The 13,556-nt window shown below is 50.3% G+C and overlaps 1 protein-coding gene across 1 annotated transcript in view; it reads left to right on the top strand.

The window, feature by feature from the left end:
• The first annotated feature begins 6,037 nt into the window (after nt 1-6,037).
• LOC144123556 (uncharacterized) overlaps nt 6,038-13,556 on the top strand; it is an 11,450-nt gene continuing 3,931 nt past the window's right edge. The window contains exons 1-3 of the mRNA XM_077656373.1: nt 6,038-6,672; nt 8,544-8,812; nt 10,266-10,497. Of these exons, the coding sequence (XP_077512499.1) occupies nt 6,346-6,672; nt 8,544-8,812; nt 10,266-10,497 (828 nt within the window). The 5' untranslated portion in view covers nt 6,038-6,345. The remainder of the gene's footprint in view (nt 6,673-8,543; nt 8,813-10,265; nt 10,498-13,556) is intronic.

Here is a 13,556-nt window from a genome sequence, read left to right as displayed (position 1 = left end):
GTTTATCAGCATACGACACGACGCACCACCTTGTACAATGGACGGAACGCCGACAGCCATTGCACCGAGGAGTACGGCTGTGACGGCGCATGTGCCCGACCTTATGGCAGCGGAGACGCAAGGTCCCCCCCCCCCCCTCCCCCCTTGTAAGTAAAACCAGGCACTGTAGACCACAAATTGTCAAAATATGAGGAGGCACGTCGCTGACAGTGGCGCCGTCAACAAGAGCCAAAGCAACGTCTCTATTCAAAGGACGCATCCCCTTGATTCCCGATACTCCATGCTCCAACTGTGATGGAAGTAACCTTTCCGCCAGCTCGAAGGGCGTCAGGATGTGTAAATATCCTCCAGATGTTCTGGGAGCCAAAGAAGCTTGAGTGTGACAGCCTTCGTTTCTGGATCAGTCAGCAGGCAACGACAGTTTTTCACCTTCAACTCTCCGAAACTGACGAGCTTAGCTATGGCTAACGCTGTCTTGCACATTATCATTCACCCGTGGGACATTTAAAACTTTCCAGTGAAACTGACTTCACTACGGTCTATTATAGCACATAAGGCATCTCTGAAGTCCTGGGCGCGATATGTAGGGACGTCTAGCAAGGTACGCATGCAGAAAAACGGAGTAGAAAACCAGCTTACCAACAGACAGGCGCGACAGAACAGTAGACGCCGCAACAGCACCTCGGCCTAGTGCCATATACCTATTTAAGCGGAGAACATAAAAAAACGCGGCCGTTCTTCTTCTTCTTCGTCCTCTTAAGACATGGCACTTACCCACGTGGGGGATTGGCCAATGTGTAGTGGCATAAACATGGAAATTTCCATGGAAGATTACGACAAAATTTTAGCACCAAGCGGGAATTTTGAAAAAAATGCATCAATAAAAACGACAGAAGAATAATTAAAGTAGAATAACAGACAGCATTTTGGTGAAAAAAGAAGAGCTCGAAGAATTTTAAAACAATTAGCGAATCAACCTACCAGTTGCATTTATGTAATCATGGAGAATCCCACAAATTGAACCCAATGCAAATCCTTTGGAGCTCGCACCGAACGATAACAACAATGGCAGAGATAACGCGAGCCCTAACCTGGAGAAAGGGACCTCCAGGTAAATCTTTCTCTGAAGTGCGAAATGTGGACAGTGGAGGAGAAAATGGCCTACAGATTCAACCTCCCCTCATGCGTCACATAGGTTTGTCGGTGCCGACCCACACCTGCATAGACATAAAATCAAACTGGGAATCCTGCACCGCAACCACGCCATTGATACCTCACACAGCCCGGTTTTATACGAACGGATGTTCCAATTATATGCTAAGTGCTGATAATCAGTGACATTTAGTAAGGGATCACGTAACCTGGCTGATATGTGTAGGAACCGCTGAAACCTGGAAATCGCCAGCAGGCTGAAATTCGGGACGGGATGTGTCACTGACCCGCCAGGAGCCGACCTTGCTCTTGCCGGTCGCTGTTGTTGTCCTCTGTTGGAGTGGCACATACCGACAGTGAGGGATTGGCCAGGGTGCCTCGTACAGTCAGACAAGTGGGAAACAATGACCCATTTAAGCTACTCGAGGTTGATTTGTGCTTGAAAATAAATTGTGAATTATAATTAACAAAGGAGTCTCCCAGACGCAATGATGAAATTATGCAGATAATCGCACACTGGATTTAGGCAATATTTCCAGGCGCTTTCCCCAAAGGGGAGAAGAACCGGAATAGAAAGAGGAAGCCCTAATCGAGCAGGGGGAATCTGCTGATAAGCTGTTCGCTGAGAAGCAAACCATCGACAGGGTTGTGTTTGGGTATCGTCGCCTTATCAGCTTCCATTCGGGCGGCGCGAACAGATCAGCTTCGCTGGCCACTGCACGAGAGCACTATGCTATCTCCGCAGCCTATCACGCCTCGTATTGGACTGCAACACACACTCGCGCTGTGCATTGCACATCGTAGTCTTCACCAATTTCCACCTGCGGCGCGGACAGATTAGATCAGCTTAACCTCGACCACAGCTTAAGTTGAGTTTAATATCGTCGCCAAAACGTGTCGAGGACACAGCAAAGCAAAACATGCATGAGCCAGCCAGGCTAAACACATGCTTTGTGAGTAAGTAAACTATTGCCATAATTGTAATTAGTGAGGTATAGTGGGGTGGCGTGGCACCCAGGTGGGGGCACTGCCTGGGCCCACGACGTGAGAAGCACTTGTTGCAATTTGTCTGTGGTTGTCAGCAGTCCATTCCATCCCTCTCCATTGGCAGTAGGGCTCGTGGGGGCTGTTGTTTCGCGCATCCCTATAAGACGTGAGCCGTTGTTCCGGTGGCGCCATTGGTACAATTTGGGCAAGAAGGGTCGAATTCATCGTTGGTGATAAGCGCCAAACAGCATTGGGTGATAAGGGAATAACTTTGTAACCGACGGAGCAGGGTGGCTTGCGCTCTGTCGAGGTCAGCATAGGGGGAAGGGTGTATCCGGCGTTGTTCTCTGTATAGTTTAGTAATTTCAGTGTACGTCTGGGGAGTCTCCGCCGGGGCGTCCCGGGGGAAAAGGGCGCGTCGGCCGCCCGGTTCGTAAAACCAGGGGCTGAGGGGTCAACTCCCTCGTTCCCGGAGTTCCCAGCCTGAGCAGGAACCCAGACTAGGCTGATCTGTCGCAGAGGGACGAAGTTATTGAGGATGCGTGCCGCGACAGGCCAAACGGAGTTATTGGAGTAGTTGCGAATTACCTTTTTGAAGTCGCTAAGGGCTCTACGAGCGGCAGGGAGAGCGATGGCCAGCGCTATCGCAACTTCTGCAGCAGTGGGAGACGAAACCCGCGTCGTGGCAGCGTTGAGTAGGGTAGCGCGAGGGGTGGCAGCACATGCTAAGTACTTAGCTGTTGGTATTGTATTTGGCGGCGCCTACATAGACTACGTGGGTGTCATCCATTTACTTGGCGTCTAGGGCTTGGGCTTTAAGGCACCTTCGTGTGTCACTTCGTCCAGGTAGCATATTCTTTGGCAGGGGTCTGACCACCAGGCGACTGTAGATATTTGTGAGAGGGGTGTGGGGGAGTGAAAGTCGCCCACAGGATATATATGTAACTGGTTGAGAATGTGGTGACCATGAAAGGTACGTGAGGGGTGGTGGATTTGAGCTGTTTTGTAGGCCTCGATCAACTCTGTGAGTGTATTGTGTACGCAAAGTTGAAGGAGGCGTTATGTGCTGGCATAGGAGGGCAGTGCTAGGGCTGCCTTGTAGGCCACACGGATGACACTGCCTACCGCGTCTATGTCTTTCTTTCGAAGGTGATAGCAGGGGTAGGTGTAGATGATGCGGCTAATGAGGAAGGCTTGGGTGAGGCGACAGATGTCAGCTTCTTGCATGCCTCTGTGTCGAGTGGAGATGCGCCGAATGAGATCAGTGATCTGTGTCGCAGTGGTACGGAGGCGCTTTAATGCTTCCGAGTTGTGTGTGTTGTTTTGCACCAGCATGCCGAGTACTCCGATGGTGGGCACTGAGGGAATGGGGTGCACGCCAATGTGGAGGTGAATAGGAGCCGGGGTATTTGTGTCCGATATGCGAGGACGTCTGTCGCGAATGACTAATCGCTCTTATAAAAGTAGGGGAGCAGGAGAGTCCGTTGGCTTGGACAAAGGTGCGGACAGCGTGGATTGCTTGTTGAAGGCACTCCTGTATTTCCCCATCAGAACCGGTGGAAGTCCAGATAGTGATGTCATCAGCATAAATGGAGTGGTTGATAAGTGGGATGTTGCTAAGAAGGGGGGAAGCCCCACATGGTGATCTTAAGAACAAAAAAGGGGAGAGCACGGCCCGTTGGGGTGCCCCCGTGTGCCCATGGTGATGGTATCCCCGCAGATGTCTTTAATGTGGATTTCCGCGGTGAGGCTATGAAGGAAACTAGTGATATAGCTGTAATTGCCGTGCCCGACATTGAGTTGTGAGAGATTGCCCAGAATAGATGCATTTTCAAAGGCTTTCCTTACGTCGAGACCGCGAATGGTGCGCGTGGCACGAATGGGTCCGGGATTAAGAATATCATTTTCCACATGACGTCCCGGGTGAAAAGTCCTGCGCGGAAACCTATCATAGATGGAGGAAGAAGGTTCTCCTTCTCTGTGAAGACAAGGAGTCTGTGAAGGATAACATGTTCTGTGATTTTACCCTCGGAAGGAGGTAAGGGAGATGGAGTGGAGGCTCTCCGACTCAAGTCGTTTGCCCGGTTTGGGGTGAAAATGACGTTGGAGTGTTTACAAGGGTCAGGTATAAATTCTGACTGCCAGTAGGAATTAAAAGAGCGCGGCTATGGCGTCGACAGATTGGTCATCTGGATTTCGAAGCATTTTATTGGTGATGTGATCTTTGCCAGCGACATCAGTAGTTTCGATGTGATTTTGTGATTCAGTGATGGCTCTGTCGATGTCTGAATTCTAGTTACCGGTGTAGCCTGACTGGAGAGGAAAGTTGGTGGAGGTGTTGAGGTATTTATCTTTCAGGGCGGCCAGCAGCTCCTCATTAGTGCCGGGGATGCATTTTTGTAACTTTTCGTCTGAAACGGATTTCGTTCGGCTGGGGTAGAGAAAATGTTCGAACAGGAACCATGTGAATTTGCCGTTTAGGCGGTCGCAGGTATGGCGCCACTGTTCATGACAATGGAGGAAGCCAACAGCCACCGGAACCGAGGAGCATAGGGGATGCCTTTTTTAATTTGTAGTTTTGAATCAATGGGAGATTCGTAAAAGCAGAAAAAGAAACAAACAAACCCCATGCCGCCAGTGGGATCCGAACCCACGCCCTCAGAATTTCGCGTCCGGTGCACTACCAACTGAGCTACGGTGACGGCTGCCCAATCTTCTGCTTTATAGGGTATGCATATGTAGTAAAAGCGATCCTTTAGAGTGTTCACCGGCGCCACCCTCTTCCATAGCGGCGGACGTATCCGTCTTGCGACTGCAGTAGAGTGAGTTAGTCGGGTAACATCTCCTCGCATTGGGCAGGTGTTTCGATTTCGCGATGTGTGTCAAGTGTGCGATGATGTTGACAATGTGTGGTACGGATAGGGTCCCGTCCCGCATCACGAGACGGCGTTGCAGCTCCGTTCTCACGATGCCTAGAAAATTAGGGATGTACGGTGTGCCACGTGAGAAAGTGTCGTTGATACCGTAGCTCATACGTAGACAAAGCGGCTGTGCACTTTCTCGGACAATCATGAATGCAGTTTATTTCTGTCCACTCCTGTCCGCTAGCAATAAAGTCAAGTTGTCTCCCCCTCCCTCTCCTTCTCTTCGGCATTTCATCTGATTTCTTTTGAAATGGGTATCGCAGCTCCATACACCTCCAAGTAAGTATAAGGCACAGACTCTAGGCGAGCACGCACACAACGAAAGCCTGCTTGCCAGCATAATAATAATAATAATAATAATAATAATAATAATAATAATAATAATAATAATAATAATAATAATAATAATAATAATAATAATAATAATAATAATAATAATAATAATAAAATAATAATAATAATAATAATAATAATAATAATAATAATAATAATAATAATAATAATAATAATAATAATAATAATAATAATAATAATATTAATAATAATAATTGGTTTTTGGGGAAAGGAAATGGTGCAGTGTCTGTCTCACATATCGTTGGACACCTGAACCGCGCCGTAAGGGAAGGGACAAGGGAGGGAGTGAAAGAAGAAGGGAAGAAGGAGGTGCCGTAGTGGAGGGCTCCGGAATAATTTCGACCACCTGGTGACCTTTAACGTGCACTGACATCGCACAGCACACGGGCGCCTTAGCGTTTTTCCTCCATAAAAACGCAGCCGCCGCGGTCGGGTTCGAACCCGGGAACTCCGGATCAGTAGTCGAGCGCCCTAACCACTGAGCCACCGCGGCGGGTCCCGCATATCGCTCGCCCCATATGCGGTTGCGTAAGTGCACCGTGCGCAGCGCTTCGATCGAAGGCGCGTGAATGAAATCAGCGCGTGACAGGTCAGTGAGAGTCCGTCACGTGCGTCAGAGGCCCCGCGTGCTGAACACTTCTCGGGATGCGACGCGAGAAATAGGTGTTCGACGCATTTTCTCTTTTGTTGCACAAGCCTCACAAGTAGCTCTCGTCTTAATGCGGTGGTCAGTGATATTTAAGGTTGCAGTGAGTCCTGTCGGTAATGTGGCGGTCGCCTTTATGAAACGGGTTTAGGAGTGTCGGTCCTTCGGCTTCGGGAGACGAACGAACTCTGCTGCCGGCAGGCGTCCACAGGCGTTCCGCGCAGGATATCAAACTGTGGGGCGGCCACCACCTTGTGTCCCTCTCCTTCTGGCCGTCGAGGCATGGGGTTGCTCCAGTCGCTTCCGGTGACAGCGGTCGCCTCTCGCGACAGACTGCAGCAGCATCTGAGCCGTTGGCAGGCTGGCCAGCGCTGGCCCGACGAAGACGAGAAGGAAGACGGGCTCTGCGAGGTGGTCGTGATCGGCGGTGGCGGCGAGAAGGGCGAGCCGGCGGCCGAAGCAGAGACGCCAGCAGAAGCGACATCCATGCAGCAGCAGCAGCAGCGAGCCAACCCGGCGGGCGACCGCAGCATGTCGCCCATGTACCTGCCCGAGGTGGACACGGACGACGCGGTGAAGATCTGGTGCAGCCGCAGCCAGCCGAGCCAGGTACGTGGCGGCCGCCCAGGCTGCGCCTTTACTCGGCCACGGTATGCGCTACGCAGCAGGAGACACGGGTCGAAGGCACCCAGGTAGAGTCGCCGATGAGATGACGTGTCACTCGAACGAACGAAGTTAATGCAGCCAGCTCTTTTTACTCCTGCGCGAGTGCTGCGTGTAAAGATAGGCGGCTTTCTTTCTTGTCGTAACCACACGGTCCTTGGAGATATTTGCCGGATTGTACACGACGCGACCACTGCTGGGGCATATGTGTACGGTGCAAACCGGGCCCCTTTAGAGGGCGGGTAGGCACTCAATGCTGTGCTTTTCAGTGCGAGCAGCGGGTTTTTCTTTCCTGACACATACGTATACGCGCGGCTTTTACGTGCTTTTTAATCGGGTGTTAGAACTCAGTATTAAGGATATCGGACCCTTCCTGTGAACTTCAGGGGTAGCTACGTGTAGAATAACTGCGCAATGGCGGCGAATGTACTTGTTAAACATGAAAATTTTCTTGGTGCGGTTTTGTTTCAGTTTAAATGGAGCAAATACATGCTTGTGCCAACAAAACGAAAAAAAAGTGTCAGACGATTACGATAGACGGTAATTCAAAATTTGAGCGCAGCTCTTCAGACGCCTCCTGCCACCGCTGGCAGGTGGCGTCACCTCCCCTCCGGGGTCTTACCGCGGCAGCCACCTTCCAGGTGGAGTTTTGCTCTGCTACTTCGACAAGCGGTTACGTCGACGACGGCGCAGAATCCAGGAATGGGTGCCTGAGAGCTTCTCTCTAAAAAGTGGTATGGTTTTACCGTAGTTAAACCGAGTATTAAAAGGGAAAAGAATCGCGACTTCAGAACAGGACGTCTAGACGGACTTCAGACATCATGACAGACGTCCGCCTCGTCTAACGTCCTGCAGGTCCTGAAGTCGAGGTTCTTTTACCTTTTAAACATGTCAGACCAACTGGCCCAAAGTTTTCCCTTGTTAAAACGAGTAGACGTGCCAAACTATGTCTTTAGCCTGACTGGCTCATGGTTTTTCACAATAAGAAGCAACGCGAACAGACAAGGACGAACACAAAACGACAAGACTGCAGCTGTTCGTCGTTGCCTACTCGCACTGCTTACTATTATGCATTCTGACCAACAAGACCAGATCAAGACCCTGGTTCATGGTTTTGCTTTGCCGGGTCGTCGGCACGCCTGGCGACGATATTAGACTCAGGTTGAGCTCTGATCAAGGTTGGGCTCTCTCCGCGCCGCAGATGGAATTTGTCGAAGACGACGATGTGCAATGCACAGCGCGAGTGTGTGTTGCAGTTTCACACGAGGCGTGATCGGCGGCGGAGATAGCATAGTGCTCTCGTGCAGCGGCCAGTGAAGGTGATCTCTTCGCGCCTCCTCGGGCACGAAACACAGTCGCTGCAACATTAATTTTACTTCTGCATGGGCTGTTGCTATGCTAGGTTTAACCAAGGTCACCCTCAAGGTAACCCTGCCACTGGCTGCAGCTTGCGCAACGCTCCTCCGAACTTACCCGAATTACTCCGATGCTTCACACAAAATTCTTGGTTGGGACCACGTTAAGGAGAGCTTTCGCACTAAAACGCTGTAGATCGGATTCACAAACGTGGTTGTCGTGCCGCTGCCGCAGGAGCTTGATTTAGTGGTCTTGCTTACATGCCGCTTGAACCCTCGGATCTTCGCCTTAACGCTCAATTTTCTTTCAGTATATTTTGACTGGTCAGCTCAAAAGCAGCTTCCGCTGCTGTGTCACAATGCCTGCCCGCCAGATGAAATCATGCCCTGATGGCGAATGCTTCAGGAACGCAAGCGCTTTCCGCACGGCTTCTCATTCGTGCATAATCCCGCCGTCGGCAGCCGACGACGCAGGGCGGCCCGAGTGTGTGGCTGGCGGCGGAGCAGGAGCGCTCAAGTTCGAGCGGCAGCGACTACGAGCTGGACGAGGAGGAGGACGAGGAGGAGGAGGAGGAGGAGGGGACCACCACTGGCGGCAGCACGGAGAGCACGACGACGAGCAGCTCCAGCTCCACGTCCACCATTCCGTCGGGTATGCTGCGCCAGTGGAGGCGCATCCGCAAGTGCTACGCCGACAACCCCGACGTCATCGGGGAGATACACGTCTACAGGTGCGCGCATGCGCGAGGGCTCGGAGCAGGGACGCACAGCGTTGAGGCAGGATCTTCGGTGGAGGGTTTATACCACTTTCCTGATACGCCTAAACGTGCCAACGACTGACGGCTTTTTACGCCGGAAGGCGTGTTTATGAACTTAGCACGTGACTCGACGTCACTCTCCCACTTTCCTTGCCTTATGATTGTCGTGACGACGCGAAGGACGGCTGATTGGCGTGATGGCGGGGAAGGAGGGATCCGAGGCGGGGCACGAATGTCTCGTAGATTACGAGCTCTTGACCGCATCCTTACCAGGTTGAATAGTGGCCAGGCGCGTCGAATATGCACTATGCCATTATTCTCCGCCTGGATTGAAGGCGTCGTAAGGGTACGAGCGAAAACGTATGTTTGCGAGCCTAGACAGAATTTGCTCATTGCGAAGACCATACGACCATTGCGTGTTCCGTGCCATCATCGCATATATAATCCGAACATCGACTTCACGCAAGGTCACGAAGGCTCTGGCCTGTGTACTGAAACATCGCCTTGTGATCTGTAGCAAGAACTCTATATGGTACAATGCGAAAACTAAATTCGATACGTTCGTTGAAAGATTTTCAGTCCATAGTTTGAAATACTTTCAGCAGATTCTGAGGCTGACGCCTGCGCTGACCCAGTGACACGTTTAGTACGCGTAAATCACTGTTGGCTTTCAGCATTAAGGAGCAGCTGCGGACCCGAAGCACTTGTTTACGTACCGGGCTTGCGTTGCCTTTTGAACAGTGTGCAAATGGCTCTGCCACTAGAAACACCTCTGTTGAGCCACGGGCTGTGTTCAACGCTGCGCGTAACAGCGACGGCGACTGTACTTCCCGTCATCGCCACGGCAATTGCGCCGTTGAAGTGACAGTGTTTTTTTTTTTTTAGCTCTACCACAGTTTATGCGGCAGATTTCATTTTTAAAAGTAGCTGCTGTGGCTTTGACGTTCGACTGCTGATCCCAAGGTTTCGGGACCGAATTTCGGCCGCGGCGGCCCTAAGAATGGAAAACAACTCGGTTCAATCTCGTTAGACATCGTGAGCATCATTTTGAATTGAATAGCGGTATAGTAAAATGTAGCCGTAAGATTCCGCGTACAAAAATCGGTATTGACGTCAACGCAGTTTGCTTGCGAAACGACCGGTGGCGGCGACACATGTATTTCATTGTTTAGTCTCTTCTACCTTACTGATCACCCGTTTTCGCTGAAAATAGCGCGTTTTCTCGGCCGAATGCAGTAATCTATCAACACAGGCGAACTTCAGTTTCTCCACCTACTTTCCTTAGCACTAATACGTGAAATAAACTTCTCCGAGCGAGACAACTACGAAGGCGACGACCATGTATGCGCCTTTGTCGGGATAAAGGGCACTTGCTGCTCCCGGGTTTTCGTCCCCGAAGAACCTGTCTTCCCTGCCCGTGGCGCAGGGTTCTGACGTACATGGGCCACCCGCACTGGCGCAAGTGCTACGGCGCCTCTCCCGCCGGGGACAGCCCTAACCTGACCACGGTGCTGCAGACCACCATGGCGCTGCGGCTGGAAGACCTGCGCCAGAAGAAGCTGCAGATGGAGGCCGCCTGGCGCACCATGAAGAAGGGGGGCCGCCCCATCAGCCGCGTCGTGCTCGAGGCCAAGCGCCACGCCGTGCAGCAGCTCGAGGTGCGTGCCAGCCGCTGACACTCTCGGCGTCTCCTCCCGCTGCCGTTAATTGCTTTGCTAGCTTTGCTTTGCACAGCGTGTTTACTGGCATCGACCAAGAAAACGCCTCTTCTGTTTAAACACCAGCCGCATCGCTCGCTTCGCAATGGGAGCTATTTGGGCGCCTCGCTTTGTTTACTCGTCACGACGTGGCGCCACTTACGTGGAGCGGTGATGTAGATTATAAAGGACAGACTGCAGGCGTGGGTGGAAAGCAAGGGGTGCTAAGGGAGATACAAAATGGGTTCCGCAGGGTTAGAGGATAATCTCTTCTCACTGACTCAGTACAACGAGATTGCTGAAAAGGAACACAGGCCCCTATGGCCAGCATTTCTGGATATCAGTGGGGCTTTCAAGAATGTAATTCAAGAGGATTTGTGAGACATACAGGGCACAATGGATGTGGAAAATGAAGTAACTAATCTTTTAAAAGGAATAAAGTGCTTATATAATGAAACAAAAAAATGTATCAGAGCGTATAGACCACAATACGAAAGAAATTTGAGTGCCGCCATTTTGAAAGCACTGTGGCACCATCTGTTGAACGCGGACTTACGGGTTGCCACGGTAGGCGACACGACACAGGGCACGTACGGGAGCGGCGGCTAAACGGTACCGCAGGTGTAAACGCTGCACGACGTCGTAATTGAAGACGTAATTTGCAGTGACAGCGTTTATTACCCTGCGAGTTTCAGCGAGGCCGTTGTGTCCACTGGCAATGGGTTTTGTAGGCCCTTGGTCCAACACCGGGGCAAATGCCACCGGTGAGTGCAAGAACTTCGCATGCGGTTTTCACAGTCGATGTGTTGTTAGAAGTTCGGGAAACGATGAGGCAGGGTTCTGTATTGCAGACAGCATCGATACGAACTGTTTATCGGCGTGCCTGCCATTTGCGCGGTAAATCGGTAATACGTGTACAGATAGGAGTTCTGATATGGTTTTGCCAAGCCACTATCTTAAACCCTCCTAGGCTGGTACTTGCTGCGAGCCACGAATTACTAACGTGAGTGCCCGCGATATTACGAAATCCGTGGTATACGGTAATTCGGGGGAACCCTAACGAAGCATTACGCACTTATAAACTAAGTGGGTTGTCGGCCATTAGCACTATGGCTTCATGCTAACGGCCGACAACAAGGAAGATTTGCAGAGGTTGATGGACATCTGCGGTACAGAAGGATCTAGATTAGGTCTGAAGTTTAGTAAACAGAAATCGGCAATCTTCACTTTAATGATGAGGGTGACAAGCATAGGATACAGGAGGTCACACTAGAGGTGGTGGATAAGTATAAGTGTTGGTGTGTGGACGAATAATGGTGCTGAGCATCTGACGGAGCATGAAAAATATGTAATGAATGAAACTAGTGGGAATGCAGCTGTCATGAAAAATAGGGCACTGTGGAGTTACAATAGGTATGAAGTGGTAAGAGGGATCTGGAAAGGGGTGATGGTTCCTAGCCTGACTTTCGGTAATGCGGTCCTGTGCATGAGACCAGATGTTCATGCAAGGTTATAAATCAAACAACGCGGCGTAGGGAGGCTAGCTTATGGACGTGGTAAAAAACAGCGCAGCGACGACGGACACGTACGAAGAAAGAAGACGGACAAGCGCTGACTAACAACTTATGTTTATTGGAAAAAACACAGGTATTAATTTATTAGATGTGTTTTCGGAGAAGCATGTATCGTGGTTGTTTTTTGGAGTGCATTAATACCTGTGTTTTTTCCAATAAACCTCAGTTGTTAGTCAGCGCTTGTCCGTCTTCTTTCTTCGTACGTGTCCACCGTCGCTGCGCTGTTTTTTACCACGTCCATGATGCACCAACTCGCTCAGTTGTCGGTTCTTCTGGTGGCTAGCTTTGGGAGCACATGGCAATACACCAAATCAGGGGTACAGGGTGATATGGGATTGGCGTCGTTCGAGAGCAGAGCAGCTAGCAGCAGTAAGATAGCATTTGCGGAGCGATTGAGAAAAATAGGGGAAAAGCAATGGGCTAGGAAAGTTTTCAGATACCTGTATATAAGGAATGTTGATACAAAATAGAGTTAGCGAACTAGAAAATTGATAAGCCAATATCTGGACAGCAGTAGGGGGGCAAATCGGCAATTATCGGTTAAGAAAAAGGTTATAGAAACAGAGAGCTATGTGGAAAACAGGGATGCTGACGAAATCAGCACTGGGAACATACCGGACCTTTAAACAGGAAATTGCCAAAGAAAATATCTGGGATAATTCTAGGGGAAGCTCAATGTTGCTCGAGGCCAGGACAGGCGTATTGCGGACAAAGACGTACTCAGCCAAATACCACGAGATAGACACGTTGTGCGGTGTGTGTGGAGAGGAAGAGGAATTCATTCTAAAACAGCGCAAACAAGATGACGAAGGAACGGTCCTTCGTCTTTGTCATGTTTGCGCTGTTTTAGAATGAGTACCTACCAACTCGCCCAGGTTTCTTTCTACATAGGAGGAGGAAACACCTGAACACTTCATACGTTTCTGCAAAGAGCTTCACCCTACAGTTGAAAACAACGGGAATGATTTACACAAAGCATTGTGGTTTAAGGACAGTGGAGGAAAAGGATTTTAAACGGGTAGAAATAACCCAGTGTAGCTTATCTGATTGGTGGCTTTACGAGACACGACCTTCGGAGCCTCCGTTAAAAGGGGCCCTGAAATAATTTTGGCGGTCATAATCTAAAGCAACAGATTTATAGCGGTGGTCATTGGGAGTATTCAAGTCGAATTTAAGAGCTCTGCGTGAATTCTATGATATAATTTTTTTAAAAACATTGTTGCTTGCAACCGATTAGGGCTACAGCTCACGGCGCGTTCTTAGCCCCTCCTACCCTGGTGGCGTAAAGTGAGTAATCTGGGCAAGACTTCTCATTGGGTGTGCAAAAGTGACGTGAGCGGGATGAGGCGCGGCGGGTGCAGTCTCGACCTCTTTTCTTTATTTTTTTTTCTGGCGCGAAAGCACGTATGTGTTGAAAGGGAGAGAGGAGGACCATCATTCTTAATC

Source organism: Amblyomma americanum, chromosome 3, assembly GCF_052857255.1.
Source record: "Amblyomma americanum isolate KBUSLIRL-KWMA chromosome 3, ASM5285725v1, whole genome shotgun sequence".
Lineage (NCBI taxonomy): Eukaryota > Metazoa > Arthropoda > Arachnida > Ixodida > Ixodidae > Amblyomma > Amblyomma americanum.
This window is presented reverse-complemented; position numbering and strand designations above follow the sequence as displayed.